Source organism: Chenopodium album, chromosome 15 (assembly GCF_948465745.1).
Source record: "Chenopodium album chromosome 15, dcCheAlbu1.1, whole genome shotgun sequence".
Classification (NCBI taxonomy): Eukaryota; Viridiplantae; Streptophyta; class Magnoliopsida; order Caryophyllales; family Amaranthaceae; genus Chenopodium; species Chenopodium album.
Window position 1 is genome coordinate 52,961,306 of NC_137848.1, and position 23,099 is coordinate 52,984,404.

General features: G+C 31.7%; 3 protein-coding genes across 3 annotated transcripts; 2 read left to right on the top strand and 1 right to left on the bottom strand.

The window, feature by feature from the left end:
- Positions 1-1,695: 1,695 nt before the first annotated feature.
- LOC145582594 (protein ECERIFERUM 26-like) lies at positions 1,696-7,879 on the top strand. Its single transcript, XM_081639571.1, has 2 exons — positions 1,696-2,201; positions 6,691-7,879. The coding sequence occupies exons 1-2, from the start codon at positions 1,743-1,745 to the stop codon at positions 7,588-7,590; spliced, it is 1,359 nt and encodes a 452-aa protein (XP_081495697.1). The 5' UTR covers positions 1,696-1,742; the 3' UTR covers positions 7,591-7,879.
- A 2,908-nt stretch (positions 7,880-10,787) lies between these two features.
- LOC145583388 (chaperone protein dnaJ 20, chloroplastic-like) lies at positions 10,788-13,478 on the bottom strand. Its single transcript, XM_081640631.1, has 2 exons — positions 12,865-13,478; positions 10,788-11,170 (listed from the first exon to the last, which is right to left on the bottom strand). Exons 1-2 carry the CDS (start codon positions 13,324-13,326, stop codon positions 11,030-11,032), a joined length of 603 nt encoding a protein of 200 aa, XP_081496757.1. The 5' UTR covers positions 13,327-13,478; the 3' UTR covers positions 10,788-11,029.
- A 2,663-nt stretch (positions 13,479-16,141) lies between these two features.
- On the top strand, positions 16,142-19,229 carry LOC145583390 (small ribosomal subunit protein cS22-like). The gene is made up of 4 exons (XM_081640632.1): positions 16,142-16,606; positions 18,231-18,332; positions 18,450-18,749; positions 18,890-19,229. Exons 1-4 carry the CDS (start codon positions 16,268-16,270, stop codon positions 18,926-18,928), a joined length of 780 nt encoding a protein of 259 aa, XP_081496758.1. The 5' UTR covers positions 16,142-16,267; the 3' UTR covers positions 18,929-19,229.
- Positions 19,230-23,099: the final 3,870 nt, after the last annotated feature.

Sequence of the window (23,099 nt, forward strand, 5' to 3'; positions counted from 1 at the left end):
AATTAATCTACTTTTGGATGGTTCAAAGGAATAACATCTAAATTTTTAGCTCGATCTTGTTTAGAGTTTTGTTCTTGGTCTTATGTACTAGCTCTCATTACCTTGCTAGAATAGTGCCCTGTGGCTACAAGTATATATGGGTAAACCATAATATCCTTTGATGTAATATATTCTTGTTGTAACAAAGGAGTTAGTAAGGCTTATAATTTGTAATACTGTTATATTTATTTAAACCATTGTCCAAAAAAAAAAAAAAAAAAAAAAGATTTCGAGTATATCTATGAATGTACTCATGGACAATTTCTTTGACGATTAAATAAAAGCACTACTCTTCTTCTTAAAGAAAAAGGAATAAATTAACTGTATATATTTAAGTAATAAATACGTATTTCATTTAGTTAGTTTAATTTGTAATGAAGGTTCACCTAGAACATAGTACGGAGTAGGTGACAATTTATCCGGGTTAATTAGATGCATGATACCCGCATTCATTTGCTCAACACTAGAGAGTAGAGATCGATCTACCTGCCTTTCATTTATTCATCTTGTCGACATGATCGAGAAAAAACAATACTCTTTCTATAAACCTTATACTATACGAGCTAGTTTATGAATCCATATATAAAACTCATACATATATTAATTTTCATAAGAAACAACTCCATCATTTAACAAGTATAACTATATAAAAATCCTAGCAAGGTCTAAAAAAAGCAATGCAATAAAGGAGGAAGCATATGTAGCAAACAATAACAACAAATATCAAATTTAGTACAAACTCTAAAACAACAATGTGTATAAGACAAGACCTCAAATAAAGGCCAATACAAGTTAGAAATTTAGATCTTGATATAATGATATTTAATTTATGAAAATGCTATATACAACCCTTAGCATTACTCATAATTTATGTACAACGCTGTTACATAATTTACGTACCAATTAGTAATTTTGTTGCTGTTATATTCCTTGAAAAAATGGTATTTGAAGCCCATAGGCCATAACCTAACCATTAAGGCTAGGAAAAAGGACCATGATTTGTCTTTTTTTTTTTTATTTTTTTATTTTTTTATTTTTTTTTATATATATCTTACTAAAGATCTATTTAGTTCACCTTATTTTCACTTATTTCAGGTGTAATTAGTTCAATTCAATTCAGATAAGCTTAGTTCAGGTTTAATAAGTTCTGATAAGGGTTACTCAAGTACAAATTACAACTAAAATAAGTTTTAATAAGATCTAATAAGTTCAGATAAGTTAGTTCGGTAAGTTCAAATAAATTCAGATTAGTGAAAATCAGGTGAATAGAACACACCCTCAATAAAATATATTACACTAGTTTTCATTACCCTAATATGGAGTACGTAAATTTTCTCTCTAATAATACGAGAAGAGAGTATTTTAAGCAGTAGTAATAATTTCTCATCAATTAAATAGGCACACCAAATACTTCGTAGAAGCATTTCCTGTCCATGCCACCACACGTATGTACGAAATATACAACTTACTACCATTAATTCCACTACTTACCCAAGCAAGCTATGAATATTTAATGCTATGTTTCATTGCTTACAACTACTCTTTGTATCATATTATTAATGAATTTTGAACCCATTTTTATTTTTTTTTAATTTCTCTATAAATAGCATATACTACCCTAACTCACAATTATCAATATAACATACCCAAAAAAAAAAAAAAAAAAAAAAAGTTGAATAATAATATACATATTACATACCATAATGGTGGTTTGTAGTACTATGAAAAACTCTAATGATAATCATAATGAAGATAATCTTGTTTATGGGATAAGATTATCTTCTGTAGGATCGGCGACAGTAACGGGAAATTTAGCTTATGAGCCTAATAACATGGATTTAGCAATGAAAGTACATTATTTAAGGGTAGTGTACTTTCTTGATAGTCAAGCAATTGAGGGATTAATCCCTTTTAAATTGAAGGAGGCAATTTTTGCATGGCTTTGTTACTATTATGAATCTTGTGGAAGGTTTAGGAGATCTGAAGAAGATGGTAGACCTTTTATCAAGTGTAACGATTGTGGTGTTAGATTTGTTGAAGCCAAAAGCTCGAAAACCCTAGATGAATGGATTCAAATGGAGGATACTTCTTCTCAAAGGCTTCTTGTTGCTGATAATGTTCTTGGCCCTGAGCTCACCTTCTCTCCTCTTGTTTTTCTACAGGTTTGCCTCGATCTTTCTTTTGATTTAAACTGTACTTGTTGTTCAGAATTAATAGTCGCATATTCTATTTTATGTGAACTAGATCATATATTATTGAATATATATATATAGATATTGTTGTCATCATCTACTCATCTATATATGTTGAAATTGTTTTGGTCCGTGATTGAATTTAGACTTCAAGTATAAAGGCTATGTAGTTTTATAAAATTATTTCATTAAATAATCATAAAATAATATCAGGTCTAATGACAACGAACAAACTCGAGATATATATAGATGTTACTTTCTCCACTTTAGGATTTGTTTGCAAGGTCCACAAATCTAGGTTTAATTGTTAACACTTTTTATTTAATTTATATTTTGTTTTATAGATACTTATCCCATTAGTTTGCATAACCACCACCTAAAACACTTGTTTGTTTCTTTGTTGTAATTAATTTAATCATCAAAATAAGGCCGCATGGCTGCATATAGTAAGTTGTTTCTTTGTGTAAATCTATCATCTATCATAAATATATTTCTATTTTTAGTGATTACTCAACCACTTAATTTGATTTTGAAAGCATAAGCAAGTATGTTTAATTCATACTCGTAGGACCAACAAGTTCATTTATACATGTAGGTGTAATAAATAAGATTGCCTTTGTTTTCCTATTGCAAAATAAAAAATAAAAAAACAAAAAAAAACTAAATAATCATCCCGCCGGTTGTTTAAATCCACGCACATACGAGTATTATTTTCAATATCGTCATGTTTTACCAGGCCAATAGCATAATGTAGATGTCAGTATAATTAATTGGCTAAAGTTTAAAAGTAATTTTGTTTCAAGCAATTAAAAAATAATATGGATGCATGCTTTGGAGAAAAACATCTTTATATACATATCCTTTTCAATCTTGCTTATCATAATTTTGTGTCATGAATTTAGAGGTTATTATTTTATAAATTTTTTGTTTCACTTAGGAAAAAAGTATCTTTATCAATCTATATCATAGTAAAATCTAAACTAGCATCGATTGCATACATTAAATGCAATAGATCAATGAGGTGGATGATGGTCCAGGGCAAAGAGGGGAACAGCCAAAAATTAATTTGTGGGACAACGTAATCACTAATTTGACTCCTTAGTTTTTGAAATTATAAGTGCTTCCTCTCTTTATATTTCATGTACGCACGGATCACTTTAATATATTCCTATATTATTAAGGTGTTTTTATCAAACGTATTCATTTTTATTTTATTTCCTGCAAAAACACATTTTACCGTGTTACAATATATACTTTTAACTATTTTATTTTTATTTCCATATCAAGCATAGTTATTGAAAAATAAGGACATATATTTAAGTAAAACTTAAAAACACAATGGAAAAATGATTCGAATATTCAATACCAAACCTTGATATATAAACTTAAAAATAAATATTCATTTCCATATAAAATCAAAATCCAAACTCATATTATACTTTTTTTGATTTTGATGATTATTTCGAATCAATATCAACTTATGAGCCAAACACCTTAGATATTAAATTGAAGAAATCATATATTATATCAACCTAAATTGTCCAATCAAAGTGAAACAAGGTGTTAAAGATAGTATCCTTTAGTGGACCTCAATTTGTTACTTTAGTGGCATGATCCGTGTTTTATTATTTATCAAGAAAAAGTTTGTTTTCAAGTTCCAAATTGGATGATTTTACATTAAATATATATATGGACAACTTTATGGCATGACAATTGACAACCACAACAAATTGGACGTTAATTCACTATCCTCCCACCAAATTGTGTACGACAATATTTTTCATAATGCATTAGTGAGGGATAGCTCAAGTGGTTAGAGCTTCCCTCTCGATCCCAAGAGATCTTGGGATCGATTCTCACCCCCGCCCATGTGGCTCTCTAAACACCAAAAAAAATATATATTTTTTATAATGCATCTATTTTAAGGAATTTAACTTATTATTCTAAGACTACCTAAAAAAAAATTATGCCTATGATAATAAATATTTAACTGATAATTTTTATGATGAAGGAATTGAACTAATAATTTGTTCTTGAAAAACTAAGGAAAATTTAAATTTGGTTCTTTTCTTTATTAAGTGTGTATATATAATAAGTAAAGCACACTATCAAATAAAATAAATACAAGGGTAATGATTTTTTTTTTTTTTTTTTTTTTTTTTTTTTTTTTTTTTTGTAATTGTGATCATAAAACTATACAAGATGTTGCTAAATGGCATGTAACACATAGAACACTAACATATTATGTTACTAGATGTAAGCCCGTATGATGCACTGTTCTAGTAAATCATTTTATTTAATTTAAAATTTTGTATATTTATGAAAGGTATTCATTAAATATATGGATAAAATTCCTAATATTATAAGATAATTTTTTAATTTTAACACTAAAGTTATCTTTTGTTGTTTTATATATTTTATGTGACGCTTGAATTTAAAATCCCAAACCTTATTCACTCATTTTGCTTATGTGAAAATTTAAATTTTTAATTCAAAAAAGAAATGACAAATCTTGTTTTTTTATTGATCAAAATAAGTCTTTTGCCTATTCATTTATTTAATATACTCGTTCGGTTTAAAATGTTAGTCTCATTTATAATCGTTTAACTATTAAAAATTATGGGGAATTAGTCATATGAGATTTAGTTTTATTCGTCTCGATGAGTACATTATTAAAATCGAACTTTTATAATATTTGCTAGGGAGAATTTAAAGATATTTGCAATAAAAAAATTTGCATCCATATATGTAAAAAAAAGATAATTATTACTTTTTTTTTTTTGAGAGAAGATAATAATTAGTTTTTTCAAATGATTTAAATTTTAATTAATCACTATTCGTTGTTTTTACCTATGTGTCAAAATTCTTAAATCTTATTCGTAATTTTTTCTTAGGTGGCGAGTAAATTTTTTTAATTCTGAAATAAATTATTAATCTAATTTTTAATTGGACAAAATAATATCTTTTCTTATATGGCATGTCAAATGCTCCCGAAAAATGTCTACTTTATATATATATATATATATTAGATTATAATACATTATGTCTTTATATACTTGATCTATTCGAATATATTAATACTATATTGAAAATATAATGGTTAAAATTAACAGAGTAATATATTTTTGTTTTTTATTTTAATATTTTTATTGTTTTCATTATTTGCATAGTTTATTTAATACGGAGTAACTTAAATAAATTATAGTTATGAAAAACAAATACACAAATATTCTTATTAAAATCATCTTATGTATATATTCAGATAATTAACCTTTTACATTTTTATTTACTCATTTACAATTAAAGAACATTACACCGAAATTAAAATGGGTTCCACCTCTTATGATCATCAACCTCAATTGTACTGTAGACCCTGTAGTAGGTTGTTGACTTGGCAGTTTACCAATTAATGAGACTTAATTGCTCAACCGTTGGTAGCTACTCGTAAGAGATATCGTGCGCATTTCACACAAAATCCAGAAAATCCCCCATCTATTCCCCAATCACCTTCATAAACTTGAAATGTTTATTAAGTGGCATACTTGTAATACGTATTAGATAGAATATATAAATAAAAATGCTAATTAAATTAGCGAGTTGATGAATTACCCTATAATCGCTAATTGAGGGTTCATTTGCATCACTGTGGTTTTCTGTTTTTTTGATTTTTTATTTTTTAAAATTAGATAATATACGTCACATAATGAAAAAAAAATTAATTAAACTTATTAAAATCATGATAATTTTGAAAATTGACAACAGAAAAATGAAAATATCTTTTTCTTGTTTTCTGTTTTTGGTTTTTTGTTTTTTTTTTTAAAAAAAAACAGAAAACTAAAAATAAAAAACAATGCCAAACAAGCCCTCATAAATTAGTAGTTTTAGGGTAAAATCGTTATTTGAGTTAGCAGTGTTTTGATTAATTAGTAATTGGCAGTATTACACTAAATATGCAAAAGATATACGTAGTAGATATTTTGTTACTCATGGTAATAAACTAGGGCCGCCTCATAAATTTTTATACCCCACATGCCATAGTTTTATATGAAAGTTGTGGTCTTCAGATGTTATCCTTGAACTAATAATTTTTTAAAAATAAAAAATAGAGATAAGAATAAGAGAAAATATCAAGAAAGACCTCTAGAGTCTTAGTTTCTTTGCGAGTTCGTGACAACATGGAGTGTTGGTTTTTATCTTGAAGTTCTTTCTACGGTTTCAAATTTTAGATTCATTGGAGTTTTTAGCTGCATATTTATTACATACTACCCCGTTTCATATTATTTTAACATAAAGTGTGAATAAAAAATATTAATTTGTAGCATATAATGTTAAACGAATGTAGAATTTAGGCTGATTGAGCTTTGCTATCATAAAACTCACTTCTATTTTATTTATTTTTATACTAATATGGAAATTATGGTTTATAAATACATTAGTTTTTGCTTTGATCATTGTACAGATTACCTCTTTCAAATGTGGAGGATTATCTTTGGGCCTCAGCTGGGCCCATGTGCTAGGAGATGCATTTTCAGCAGCAAACTACATGAACATTTTAGCACTATTCTTGAATGGACTAAAGCCCAACTTTCCTCCCAACCTAAACAAAAAACCTGCCAGAAATCTCAAGCCCAATAAGCCCATGAACTCAGACCCATCAACTCTAAAGATAGTGGGCCCACTTGGAGACCATTGGATCATGCCCTTACCCTGTGAAATGGGCACAATCTCCCTTCATTTGAAGCCCACTCGATTGACCCAATTGCAAGCAAAATTTTATGAGAATGATTCCACTCTAAGCCCAATCCAATCTTTTGAGATGCTCAGTGCCGTAATCTGGCGGGCCATAGCAAGAATCAAAGATGGGCCTGAGCCCAACACTGTGACCGTCATCAAGAAAGATGCCGCAAGCCCAATAGAGGATGCCATGGCCCTAAGGAACAACCAATTTGTGGGCTCGGTCAAGGCGGAGTTTTCCGTAGGGAAGGCCCATCCCAAAGAGCTCGCGGCCCTGATCCAAGACAAGGCCGAGAGCGAAAGGGATCAAATTGAAGAGGTTGTGGGCCGAGACCCGGGAGGATGTGATTGTATTATATATGGGTCGAATTTGACATTTGTTAACTTGGAAGAAGTGGACTTCTATGGATTCGAGTTGAAAGGGTTAAGCCCAAGATTTGTGAATTGTTTTGTGGATGGTGTTGGAGAAGAAGGGGTAGTTTTGGTACTTCCAAGTCCAAAAGATATTAATGATAAAAGTAATGCAAAAACTTTGAGCGGAGGAAGAATTGTGACAATTATTTTGCCAAAGATTTATATGGTGGACCTCAAGAAGGAGTTGAAGGAATGGGGTCTTAGTGCTTAAACAAGGGGGGATTTATGCATTATAGTTTATGTTTTTGGTACTTTTTTTTTGAAGAACTGGTATGGCGTGAGTTGAAATTAAGTATTTTGTCATATTATTATAAACACTTTATAATTTGCTGGATAATTCAACTATAATACAGTTAGCTATGTTTCCGTCATCTATGTAGTACACTATATGGAATAAATATATAATTATGTGTATGTCATCAAGAAGTTAGATCATACAATCTCTCTGTAATAAGAGTCGAACTTTGTATCTTTACTTTTTTTCTATTATAATGTATGAAGCACATAATAATATATCAAATTTAATATGGATGAAATAGATTTGGAAGTAAAAGCTTGTTTCTCATAACTCTTTTTTTGTCTTAGCTTGGAGATGTATCTATTGTATTCTTGTACATGCTTCCAAAAAAAAAAAAAAAAAAATGTAGTGGCTAATTAAATATGATCAACACAATATTTAAAATGTAAAAATCTCATAAAACTAGTTATGGCACAAAGGAATTAAAACGTCATGGTCTAAAGATAGACATTTACATTATGTCCAAACACTTGTAAGTGTAAGAAAATACAAATGTTTGGGTGCAAATAACTTTAACTTTAGTTAGTTTGTTCAACACTTGAATGTTGTATCTTATTCCAGATGTGGTGCATAAGATTGGAGTAATAGGACCAATAACCCTAAAACATTTGGAGTAAATTGTCACCTTATTAGTAATACACAATATAGTAAAATGTCACTATATATTTCGTAAAGAAAAAGTCAATATCTAGTATGAGATGAAAAATATCACCTTATTTTATAACTAGTGTAAGACCCGTGCCATGCACGGATGCAATTGAATTATCATTATCATTATTATTATTATTATTATTATTATTATTATTATTATTATTAATCATGGTCATTATATAATACCTTTTTGTAATGGATTTTGTTTTGTTCTCTTTTTTTATTTTTATGAAGAATTGTTATAGGGCTATATCCATCTATAACAGATGATTTTTTTTTTTTTTTTTTTTTTTTTTTTTTTTTTTTTACGAAGAATTGGAAGTTAAATTAGTAAGTGTTAACCATTCTTATAATCATATACTTTAATACATATATCGTCACAAGATTGTTCTTTTATATTGAATTTTTTTTATACCATACAACATTTTTATAGTTAAACTTTTAGATTCATATATAAGGTCGTGGCAGGTACATACTCCCTCCGTCCCTTATTGATAGTCACTTATGACCAATTTTAAATCCCAAAATGATAGTCACATTTGCTTTTTTCAAGTACCATTAATATCATTTTTTTTTACCAAAATTTCTTCCAATTTGCAACAATATTTGTGCAAAATTAACTTTTCCATGTAAATTTGTCTTTTCCATGTTCTTTTATTACCTTGTCAATCATGCATAAAAGTAATATTTAATGGTAAATTTAAACTATATTTAGATAGTATGTATTGTGGAGTATAAAAATAATATTGGAAGTTTGAAAAGATTTTATACTGCCTTTTCACATTATTTCTATTTTGTAAACGATATAGTTGATATATTTACTATGTATATATTTTCTTATATTAGTTTAATAATAATATTATGCAATAGAATCATACATAAATATTATATTATAATAATATATAAGAATATAAGTATATAATAAAATATAATAAGGAAATAATAATATTATAAAATATAATAATAATTAAATACGGAAATAATGAAATTGGCGGGAAAATAATTAATGCAATTGTGCCAAGTGTCATTATAAATTCGCTTTTAGTATAAGTTAATAATAGATAAATAGATTTAATCATAGAAATCACTTGCGACCTATATTTTTAGATGTAATACAAAAAAATATTGGAATGAGGTTTAATTTATAGCAATCATGTATGTAATAAACTAATAATGGAAAAAATTCCAATTAAGCTAATATAAAGAACTAATGGGTAGAAGTAAAATATTATCATTGTTATTATGAATATAAAGATGACACTAGTCGGGATGGCTTCGTGAGGCCATGACACAATACGTTACTCTACAAACCAAATTGTAGCTAATTGACTTTTGTCAAATCATTGTAAATAATCTGAAACAAAAATAGTAGAAAAACTTTCAACAAAAGTTCCTAGTTCCTACTGCAAATGTTTTCTGAAAAAGAAAAAATGATTAAGTTTTCTTGAGCTTCAAAATTGCTGATAAAATTTGGTAGGGTATGGCTCAGTGTGGCAGTGTTACATTCAGAGAAGTTCGTCTTCAACTGCCTGATTTGTTTATAATGTTCGGTGTAAAGGATAAGACTCATAAACCTCTGGTCCTCTAAAGGGGACAACTCTATTATTTCCATTTTTTGTTTTAGGTAATTTCATCTCTAAATTTACCAAGGAGCCCACAATTTAATAACATTCATCATGATGAAGTTAATTAGATCATGAAAACTTTTTTTAAAAAAAAAAAAAAAAAAAAATTCAAAATCTTAAATGAGACAGTTGTAAAATAACTACGAAAGTTTGAAATTATGGTACATACTTATGCTATACTTACTAATCTTATAGGTGACTTAAACATTTTGTCTTACAATAATTAAGTGTGAGAATGTCTCATTCAAGATTTGCTAAAATCAATTTTTATTTATTTATTATTATTATCATTGAACACCAATTTTCCATTTTATGGCAAACAGTTAACACCTCCCATCCACCTCCACATAAAAAAAATCAAAACATTATCCTTAAGTTGGGACCAAAATAACATCCATCTATGATCTATCCAAGCTGAAAACAACAAATGATGTAATTTTTTTTTAAATTATATATATATATATATATATATATATATATATATATATATATATATATATATATATATATATATATGAACCTCAGAAGTTCACCACTCCATTTTCCTTCCCTTTCAATTCAAATGAAATTGACCTCAATAATCTTCTCCAGTGTTCCTTTGGCGCAACGCTAGAGCTATCACTCATCTTAAAGCTTTAATTCTTACGTAAATAGGTTGTACACTTGTGTCCTGCACAAGATTCAATTCAACTGGATGTACAATGATGATTTTCGGAGCCATAAGCTTCGATGCATTATTTTCCCTCTGCTCTTTTGTACTTACATTGTAATATGTCCATAAAGAAGCTCAAAATGGTGTAAGAAAGTATAATAAAATCAAAATTTGAGAGCAAATTCGAGCAAGAAGCATAGATGTATATATGCAATATGTTTCTTGATTACACAGTTAACACCTATGGACGATATAATCAGGGAGACAAGCCCACATCATTGCTTGAACTTATAAGCACAATCCAAGCAATCAGCAAAGGGCTATTTCTTCCTATTCCTAGTAATTCCACAAAAAGTGGTTAAAATAAACTACTGAACAAAAAAAACAGATATATACATAGCGAGGCTTATCAGTAAAATTGTGATTAGGAAGGTGATTCACTCCTTTGACGGCGCATTCTAGCACCCCATGAGTTTTTCTTAGCATCTTTGTACATGCTTCTCCTCTTCAATTCTGATAGTTGGCTCTGCCAACGACCTCTCCAATCACTTGTGTCCTTCATTTCCTGACGGCAAACAAAAGTCAGATATCAAGAGAAAATTTGATCCAATAATACATCTTAGCTTCCAAAAACAGAAGCAATCAATGCTTCATAAAATCATTAAAATATACAAACAGGACAAGCAACAATTAGGCTGGTGGTGAGGTTTTATTCAAAGATCTGGATAGAGGAAACATTACATGGTTAGGTGATCATGTAATCATGTTTATCCTTCCCTTCAAGAGGATAGCACATAATTAAACTACAACGCATTAACAACAAAGGGACCAGCTAGCTTCTGTTAAGGGAAAACTACATCTGATTCTGTTTCAAGATTAAGATGAATAATATTCAACCTTAGCCGACTGATAATATACACAATTCAATATTATAGGTCTAATTGAACTTTTGTGGTCAAAACCTTGTTTACTTTTCACTACTATAATCGACGGGGTATCAGCTATTACAGCACCATTTAAAATTTATCTAAAACTGATTTTTCAATACATATTTCAACAAAGTAAAAATTTTAAAGTTAGCAAGTGGCTTGTTAGTTTATGAATGAGGAACTATTAGGTTTAACAAACCTATCAAGTTCAAACTTGTAACATTTTTCGTTTTACCTTTTTTCAGTCCACCAAATGGGACGGCATCTTAAATAATCATTAATATAGTCAGCAAGGATTCTAACAAAAACCCGTCACCTAACATAGTCAATTATGGCGTTCCTTAGTCGATAAGTGTCTAAAATTGTCAACCCAAAGTAGCATTAAGAAGGGGGCAGGGCGAACTTCAGACTTGTGATGATACTACACTTTATGAGCTCACTTATTCGTCCTGCAATATACCTAAGGAAAAGAGTACCCTACATGATCAAGCATAAGCTTATATTACATGTGACTAATATGCTGCAAGCTAACAGTAAAGCTATATCATCTTTTAGGGAAGGTTATGGATGAAGAGGGAAGGGGAAACAACATCAATCTCTCAAGGTGAACCGAAGGCCTTGTGATGAACAAAAAGTACGAGTCTTAACCAAAACCGAGATATACTATTTAGCTATAGATCAAGAACATAAAAAGCGAAAACATAATCATCGACTTGAATTGATCATCTTCACTACAAAGTCGGCAGAGAAATCCAGGCAATTAGCTTAAATTGATTTAGATTGAACAAGTTTAGAGGTGATTTCGACCAAATTTACCACAGCAATTTCTATACATCCAAATTGAGTTAAGGTTAGGCAACATGAGAAGGTTAGCTCTTTTTGATTGCTAAATCTATAATAACCTTATCAATCAACGTGACACGTTACGTATAAGTACAATCAACCTATAATTAATTATATCAATAAACTTGTTTCAAAAAATATACTTCAATTATCAATGAACACCAATATTAGCAATAAGGTAATACAGGAAACATCAATAATTCATACCAACTGGCGCAATAATAAGTACAGAGTATAAATTTAGCTTCAATTAACAAAGCTAATCATAAAATTAGCTCAATAACAAGAACAAAACTAAATGAACCCTAATTTTCAACCAAAAAATTGGTAAATTAAGGATCAAACTTTCCCCAAAATTCAAACACCCAGATCAAAAACAAAGATACCCAACTCAAATTTTCACAAACCCAAATACCAAAATCAAAATTCAACAACACCCAGATCAAAATTAATGGCATAAATTCTAAAAAATATGCTATAAATATACCTCATCATCAAACTGGTTCATCTTCTTCCGGGCAGAAAACGCAAGATGAAGTCCTCGCGCCATATCTCGATCATACATAGCTCTCATTCGAGCATCAGACAAGGTTTCATACGCTTCTTGAACACGAATAAATCGGTCAGTATACTCCTGCACTAAATCTGGGGGTGATACATCAGGGTGATATTTGCGCGCAAGTTGCTTGTAAGCCTGCTTAATTTCAGACAAATCGACAGTTGTTGGGATGTCAAGAAGCTCGTAGAAGGTCATTTCTGAGACGGGTTTTGTGATTCCTCCATTGTTGAGGGTAGCTCGAGCTTTGAGAGTTGAAAATGGTGGTGTTGTTTGGAAGGAAATGCGATTTGAAGGGAGGTAAGAGGAAGAAGTTGGGATTGAAGATGTGGGGTTTGATGGAAATGGAAAAGTTGAGTTTTTTGAGATCAAATTGTCGTAGTTTATTTGCATTTTTTCTGGGTTTTGGATTTTTATTTTATCAAAATGTTAGGCAAATTTGGAGGTTTGAGAAGGTGGAGAAGAAGTATAAATTGAGGGGCTGGGAAAGTTGGAAAAGGCCCAAGTTTTTGCGTGCAACTTGGAAAATGACCATAGTGGTTTTGTAATTTATAATTTTTTCCGTTTTTAATAACTTTTACAAAGGACAAGAATATGCGTTAACGTGTTAATAAACTTTTTTAAGGAATTAGGATTCAATTTAAGTACGAGTGTGTGGAAAAAGGAAGTGATCTGTAGGATGATTGAGATTGCACATTATTTTCTTTAATCACCCTTCTAATTGAACCTCTTGCAAAAAGATGATTAGTGAAGTTGTTGAATCAATATATCTTAATTATGATTTATTTTAGGAAAAATTGGCCGCAATAACACCAACTATGACAAATGAGCGTGTAACAGCACAACCTTTCGAGGGTGCACTCAACATCACAAACTATGCACTTGGGTGCACATAACAACATAAATGACATTGGTAAAATTTAGCTTTCTTCTGAAAGTGAAATCTTAAATATTTTTAATGCTTTTTTGTTTAAAAATATTTTTGATTAATTCCATTCTACTTAATTTTCCATTTTCCATCTCATGTAATTAAGTAACCATTAAATTGAATTATTTCAAAAAAATTTCGCCATTATTTTCTATCGTTTGTTTCTTCAATTACTTTTTTTTACATCTCATGTGATGATTGACTTAGTTTCCTCTTCCATTATAATTAATTTTTTCCCTTTAAATTATTCTCTCTTAACCTCCACAATTTAAGTGTTGTACATCAAAAATAAGAAAATCAATTTGACATATCCTAAAATCCAATTCTAAAATTATTTTTTGAATTAAGTATTTAAAATCATTTTGTGGGGTTTGGTACTAGAAAGTTACCTATGTATCTTAAAATCTTGTAGAATAAAGGTATTCAAATGATTTTATTTTTATTTTTTTTTATTTATCAATTTAGTATTTAACTAAGTGGAAAGGGAAAGGAAACTAAGTCCATCATATGAGATCGATATTAATTAAAGTAATTGGAAAAGCGAACAAAGGAAAATAATAGCACAATTTTTTTTTTGAAGGAATCCGCTTAATATAATGGTGGAGGTTAAGAAATGTTTAAATGAAAAAAATAAATAGAAGGTAAGGCTAATTTAGTCACGCATGATGGAAAATCATATAAGTTTAAATAATGTTTAAACAATTACATAAAATAATAAAGATTCCACTTTTTTCCATGAAACTTTAGTTCATTAGTGCCATTTATGCTAATATGTGCACCCAATTACATAGTTTGTGTTGTAAACCGCACCCTTAAAAGGTTGTGCTGCTACACGCACCTTTATCACAGTTGGTGTTGTTGCAGCCAATTATCACTTTATTTTATGGACACTTAACTAATTAAGCAATTAAGGAATATCTCTTAAAAACTAGTGGACGGATGCTTTATTCCACCTTAATTAACATTTTCATCTGTTTATAGGAATTATTCGAGTAACACATAGGTTCAAGGGCAAATTATTAGCATATTGTCCAACTAACATTATGCGGTTTTTATTGGACATTAGAATTATTTAATTATTTTCAAAGTACCTTAATTATGGGTTTATGCTATATAACATGATTTCTATAAATGATATTGTAACAAACTTCATTTATTGTCTAATTCCCTTTAATTTAATAGATGTAGTGTAGAAGAGTAAATCACTAAATCTATGTGCAAGTGTCACATCTAACATGCAAGCAAATGTAGTCTAGAAGAGTAAATCACTAAATCTATGTGCAAAGTAACGTTTTAAGTATCACATTTTACACGCCAGTACGTGAGGTTTACACGTTAGTTATAAAGTTTACAAAAGTTAACATGACAACACAACATTAAATCATAGAAGTTATATATTTTTTTTAACAAATTTCATTAATAGTCCAATCCCCTTTATCCTAATTAAAGTAGAGGAGAAGGGCAATCTATGTGCAATCCAACATTTTAAATATCACATCTTACACTATGGTATGTGAGGTTTATACGCTAATTATAAAGTTTATGAAAGTTGATTTCACACGACAACATTACATTAAATCCCGGAAGTGAAATTGTCTGTAACAAGCTTCAAGAATAGTCCACTCCCCTTTATCTTAATGAAATTTGAAGAGAAAAGTAATCTATGTGCAATCCAACGTTTTAAGTATCACATCTTACACGCTAATATGTGAGATGTACACGCTACCTATAAAGTTTACAAAATTTAATTTTCACACAACAATACTCAATAGTACATTAAATCCTAGAAATGAAACTGCTTGTAACAAACTTCATTAATAGTCCAATCCCCTTTTATCTTAATGAAAGAAGAAAGGAAGAGTAAATCTATGTGCAATCCAAAGTCTTGAGTATCACATCTTACACGCCAGCATGTGAGATGTGCATGTTAGTTATAAAGTTCATAAAAGTTATTTTCACACGACAATGCAAAATAAATGCCTACATAACTTAAGTCATGTATACATGCTAATATGAAGTATTTGAGATAAACATTATGTTAAAAGTTAATTCAACACAATAACACCACATTAACCTAACAGGCTAACACGATTCGAGTCAAGGAAAGCTGAAAGTGGAAAGTGTATGAGGTAGAATAATTTTGCACATTGGGCCGTTGAGGACTTGAGGGTAGAACTTGGGAGGAAGCCTTAGTCTCCTGATCACGTGATAGGCAGCTGACATATGGATAAAGCGATAACACCCAAATTCGAACACCAAAAACCCTTTCTTGCAAAACCCCATTGAAATTGTGAATGTATTAGTACCAAAAACATCTTAATAATAATCTGGATAATCTTTTTCCTCCAAATTCAATCTAATTTGTGAATTGGGTATTTGAAATAATCATTAAAAACCCAGAAAAAAATGGCAACAATTTCTTCAATTCTTCCATGTCATGGCCTACTTCAACACTCTTCATCTTCATCTTCTTCAAAACCCAAGTTTTTATCACAAAATTTGGTTCAATTTCCCTCTTTTAATCATGGGTTTGGTCTAAAATTCAAGTCCAGAATCGCTACAAATCCGCCATTGTTGAAGGTTCGAGCTGTTGTAGCTGAAGAAACTTCATCTTCATCTTCTGCATCATCTTCTTCAGATGGGGAAGAAGCTCGTAGATTATACATTGGTAACATTCCCAGAAATCTCAATAATGATGAACTTCGTAACATTGTTGAAGAGCATGGTGCCGTTGAGATAGCCGAGGTTTCTAATTTCTTCAAAGCTTTCTATTTTACTTGAATTTATTTTTCAGGGATTTATTTACATTTTAGCTATTTATGTTTGATGTGAGTAACATTTACAAATTATTTATTTGCAATTTTGGTCTTTTGCTTTGATGGGTGTCTCCGTGTCTGTTTAGTTGAAATTTTGTTCAATTATTTGTGCTGTGTCAAACTGTCAAAAGTTTATGATTCTTGTAGAGTAAGAATTGGTGTATTTATACCTTGAATACTGAACATATGTTTATTTAACAAAATGGATTTCGCCGGCCTCACTGGTGCTACTAGTGTATGTATGCCTTGTAGTAAGCAATGTAGATCACTTGAAGAGGTGGAGCAATTGCAGTGCCTCTTATTTTGGTGGTTAAGGATTGTAATTATCGTTGTTTCGAGGTATGGAGTATAATTTGACAATGTTGTTATATGGAGATCATACTAGATATTTGTGGTTATAAAGGCTTGGTTTTTAACTAAAACTATGATGTAAATATGTGGGGTGGGGGGAAACGAGCAGGCTGCCAGTTAACTGTATTAAGGTGTTTGTCGAGCTTGGATTTAAGGTGAAAACTTTACAATGGATGATCGAGGATTCTGAGATTAGCGAGGCTTTGTTGCTGTGTGATTAGAGAGAGAGAGAGTGGCAGGCATACCTAGGCCCTTTAGAAGCCTTGCCCATGATATGATCTACTGATCTCTTCTTTATATGTAGACAATTAAGACAGGACAAGGGGTAAAAAGAATATTCACTAATTTTGATCCTATTTTGAATTTTTTTTTCAGACTTTTGATTCTCTTACAAGGATTCACATATCAATTCTTATAAGGGAAACCATGTAAAAGAAACAGACCCCATGGTGGTGGTGGCTACAATGCTTGGCTTCAGTCAGATGCAAAGCAGCAACTTGCAGTTGAATAAACCATGATTCACCAATGCCATATGCTAATCTAGAAACTTAAACAAAGATTAAATGCTCTTATATCTGTAAATATTGAAGTTATATTTACAGATACTAAAGTAAATACTGAGCTGAATAGTGAAGAAGCAATTAGTCTTCACCAAGAATCTAACCCCTCTTCTATATGACCTCCGTCAGCTGTATGATGAGAAAATAACAATAGATGGATTCAACTTTGATTTATTTGAATCCAATTCCTTGGAGGGTAATGAGGTGGAGAAAATGAGTTTGCAAGAGCATAGAGCTCTAGATAAAAGCCAAAGGAGGGGGGTCTTTACAGAAGAATGAGAAGACCACAATAGATAGATGTTTTATGTAGCAGATCCCATCCCTTTGGGAATAATGCTTTGGTTTTGTTATTGTGAAGGATAGTGAATAGTGGACAGGGTTCGGTTATGCCTTTCGTGAAATAGGTTTCGATCAACCGTGAAATTTGGTTTATATATGCTGGTGTTTTTACTGCTTGACAGCCGTAACAAAACTTGTTGTAGTCTATTACTATATTTTATCATCTATAGATGAATTCTTAAAGAGGTTAATCTACACTCCTCTTCACTTTTTTGTGTGGGTTGGAGGCATCTTCTTTTTTTCTATATGAAATTATGTGATGTCTAAGTGATAAACACCGCAAATGCTTCTTGTTTCGTGCAGGTGATGTATGATAAATATTCTGGAAGAAGCAGAAGGTTTGCTTTTGTGACAATGAAGAGTATTGAAGATGCAAATGCAGTGATCGAGAAGTTAAATGACACAGTATGCACTCTTATTGCCCCTAAAATTTTATCAATCATTAATGCCATGGATCTGTGTACGATTACAGCATCGGATTTTGACCAATATTTCTCCCATCTTTTGCTCTTTCTGATTCAGGAAATTGGTGGGCGTAAAATAAAAGTTAATATTACCGAGAAACCTTTGCAAGGTATGGACAGGGCAGTGACCCAGGCAGAGGATTCACAATTTGTCGAGAGTCCCTATAAAGTTTATGTCGGTAATCTTGCAAAGACAGTAACTAATGAGTTGCTGAAGGATTTCTTCTCAGAGAAGGGGAATGTTCTTGGTGCAAAGGTTCAACGGACCCCAGGGACCTCCAAGTCTAGTGGTTTTGGGTTTGTCAGTTTCTCATCGGATGAGGAAGTAGAAGCTGCAATTGAAGCTCTCAACAATGCTGTAAGCTGATTTAGCATATGAATTGATATCTACCATTTAGCTTCCTTAATGCTCCATAATCAGATGATCTGGACATTGGCTGTTTCAACATTCTAGTCATTTTATTTTCAAGTCTCCTGATGCAGATTTTGTAATTGCAGGTTTTGGAAGGGCAAAAGATACGCGTGAACAAAGCTTAGGTCAGGAGAGAGGCTTAAGCTGTTAGGATGGGAAGTTCTAAATTTTGTATGTGCCATTAAGCTCTTTTTCTTGAGTGAACTTCATAACAAAGTTAATCAGATGATTTGAAGAGTTTGTTCTTGACTGCTCGAGTCTGTAAGCTGAGGCTTTGTTGGTGCACTGGCCAAGTGGCCAGCTGGTCACCCCAAATAGCTTAGTAGGCATAGTTAGTTTTCAGATATAACTATTTTATTCACAACTTTTATTGTTGTCATCATCTTCATCCGCAGCATAATATATTTGTTGTTTATATTTGCTTAACTGGGATTCCCTACTTCCATAATTCATGTATAATCATGCCATACAATTTGGTATATCATATATTAACCGATTGCTGGAAAAGTTATAAAATGGTTCTTTGTTCTTTAGACTTGCCATTATTGTTGATTGCAACTCAACATGGTATGCTGATGTTTCCACTGTCCATGCGGCCATGCCCATGCCCAATTAAGGCATGCCAAGGTCTATGCATGGGCAGTGCTGCCCAGGACAAGGCACGCCTTAACCTAGCTTAAGGCATGGGCACAAAGCATAGGCCCAAGGACAAGACACTTAGACATCAGCATTAGGCTTTTGAAAAACCTATTTTGGCGATTGAGGGTAGTGTCTTGGCTTGCTTTATGGCCAAGACAACGGAAGACCAAATTAAGGCAAGGCAACACAATGTTCAGACAACACAAGGCCCTAGACAAGGTATCTTAAGACCTGATGGTGAGGGGTGGGTCAAGGCATTAATGAAATGGTTTCGGATACCGAGTAGGCATATTAATTCTCTTTGGGAACCCTTGGAAGCACCTCAATGTGTAACCATGACATGTTCGGAAATGTTTTAGAGATTAAACTTGAAGACTATAATACACGAAATCGAACAATTTTAAAGATTATGAGATCCGTTGTCGAAAAATAAATTGATAGTATGGGATGCAAGTCATGCAACCTAGGGGGATATAAATATATAATATGTTTTGAAGCATTTACATCTACTAGTTGATTATAAAAAGGCCCGTTGTGGCAAAGTTAATGTAAGGGGGCATGTACGTAAACGACTAAGTTGACAGTTTAATTGCAAATCGGATGACAACCAAATAGCTTTTTAGGGTCTCGTAGGGCCCCTGGAAAATATCTCATCCACTTCCCATTCCGAGCTCGAAAAAGTCAAAATTGTCCAAAATTGAAGGCTAATAATCTATGTTTTCGGACAAATTTCAGGTAGTTTTTTTAAAATTGAAATGAAAGTGAAAAAGTCAAAACTATTGGTTAGACTCTGTTACTTAGAACTAAACTATACCTTGTGAAATCATATTGACCGAATACATACTATAAGAAGATGCATTATGTACTTAGCTAAAAAAAATACCCAAAAACTAACTTAAAAACACTGAGAACTGAGGCTTAATGACACATCATAGATCAATCCCCATCAGTTATCATCTAGATTCATAGTTTACATCATCTAAGAAATCTACCAGCCTGATTATAAAGAATACAAATATACCGAAAATATCTACCATATTACGGAGTAACCACTTATGGGATTAAGGCTTTGATCGATTAAATACAACTTCCCAATGTCACAAAGCCATTTTGGATCATGAACTGAAATATAAGAGCTCAAGAACACTCCACAGCGAAAGTCAATTAGGGCATACCTTCTCAAGCAATTCCTCATGCTCAGTTCCAATATTTGCTCCGTCTTGCTCCATCTTCTCACACATTTCAGGGACTATTTTTCCTGCAGCTGCATAGATCTGAAGCAACCCCGAGTAGGCAGTTGAAAGGAGAGATTGATCTTTCTTAATCAAATGGAAAAATTGTGCAGCATTGTTAACATCCTTCTGTTCAATTAAATACTCGATAAAAGGATCAAAACTCCCAGCAAGTGGCTTCCATTGGTTAGCCATCGCCTTTTCCAAATGCCTCAAAGCAGAATCGATCTGGCATTTCCCCAGGAAATAATCCATGAAAAGGGCATGGGCCCCATACTTCATTTCCAGAGCTATCTGTAACATCCTTCAGCAATAGGTCAGCTTCCTCGAGCATATCATGCCTCAAGTAAGCACCTATAAGCTGTAACAATAGTTGGGAGCCTGAGATCATAACTCTTATACTTTGGAGTTTCAATCTTGGAAGTACTTTTTCAGAAGCTCAATATTGTCTAGCTTTGATAGAATGTGATGCATAGTAAAGTAGCTTAAGTTGTTACAAGCTGTAAATTTTGACTTCATCTTATCCCATGCCCGAATGACATACTCTAAATCACCAACACCAGCATACAGGCTAATCAAATGATGGTATCCAAATCCAATACGATCAGGATAGTTTGAATCACCCAAAATTTCCTCCACCTTTTTAAGGCAAAGGTGCAGTATAGTATCCACTCATCTGTAATATTTTCCAGTCTTTGAGCCTCGTCCATAACTCATTCTACACCCTCGAGATCATTTAAACATGCTATTCATCCATGTTTCGTAGGAGATAAGACTTAAAGGGATGTTTATCCGCTTCATTTCCTCTACAAGAGGAGGCACTTTCTCTGGCTCATCTACTTTCATAAAGAGATTTATAAGATTGCTGAATGCCAAATCATTGGTATACTTCATCTCAGCCATCTTGTCAAAAAGAGCCAATGCTTTCAGTCATCTTTCCAGTACAGTATCAATTCAAAAGAGCTCCATATACGAAGCCTTTTTTCACTTCAGGAGGAAGACTATCAAAGTACTTCTCTGCTTCGCAAATACTCAGAATGCTCAAATTTGTCCTTCTCCATCCATTCAAGGATCTGTATGAAGCAAGATCACAAGATTCAATTCCACGTCACAAGTGATAAAACTCGATCTTCTCCAGCCATCACTATCATAGTAACATATCAAGCACACATACATTCATACAAGCCATCGAATAGAAAACATAAATAAAATGCTTTTGAGTACTATTGCCATACTCTAGTAAGCCACATTAGAATACACAAAATAAGTCCTTTTTCACCCAACTGGTAACGGAATACGGAGTATGTAACACTACATACCCATTCTTTTTTTTTCTTTTTTTTGAAGAAAAACACTACATACCAATTCTGAATAATGGTAATTACTCTAAATAATAATAACAATCAAAATTATGAATAATAATCAAAATCTTACCCCAGTCGTCCTCCATGATTGTATGCAAAGTCACCAGATATATATATATCTTGAACATAAATGCACTTTCTGACAGCAAACTCACAAGAGAGCCCATAGCGAATCCTTCAAGCAACATAATGAAACCACTATTATAAGAAAAGTACTCAAGGGAAGACAAATAATATAAAAACTCCTCAAGTTGTCATCATAAAGATGCAAATTATCCACATTAATTCATTAATTTTGGGCAGGATTATCCAGGATCGAAGAGAACAGATTGTAGGAATTAGCAGTATTGGTCAAATTAAGGTTTAAAGTAGATCAACAATGGTAGTTCAAACTTCAAATGACACTGAAACAGAAGACATACTGCTTCCCTGTGAATTATGAAATGATAAGCAGTAAAACCCACAATAATTCTCCCAACAATCTATCAAATATTGTCTAATAAATTGTTGAAATAAAACCAGTTTTCCCCAACTTAGGACACTGTTCATAAGAGGTTTTATAAGAGGCACCTATTTTGCTCCAATTTGGCTTTTAAGAGTTATAGATAAGCCCCTAGATAGCATATACATACAGCACTACTATTACATACTTGATAACCTCACTCACCTTAATATGCATTTCAAGACAACTCCATGGGCGAGGTGAACAAGGACTTGCTTGCTCGCAGCATTTCTTTTGATGTTCCATCATCTTTGAGTAGTCCTTAGAACAAATTTAGATCAAGTCAATAGAACAATGTCAATTTGGGGACAAGCAAGGGTAATGGAAGCCAAGTATGAAATGATTCCCTCCCTAACCTGCCAGTTTTCAAAATTAATATCACACAATTTACAACCAACTTTGACTTGACAAAGCATTAGCAACGAAAACACTATGATTTAAAGGAACATTTGTTGCAAACCATCTACTACGCACATATCACCAATCTTATAAGATCCCTTATCTATCAGTTCAAGTTAGAAAGGCAGCTAATAGACATGACTAATCTTACTTCACAACT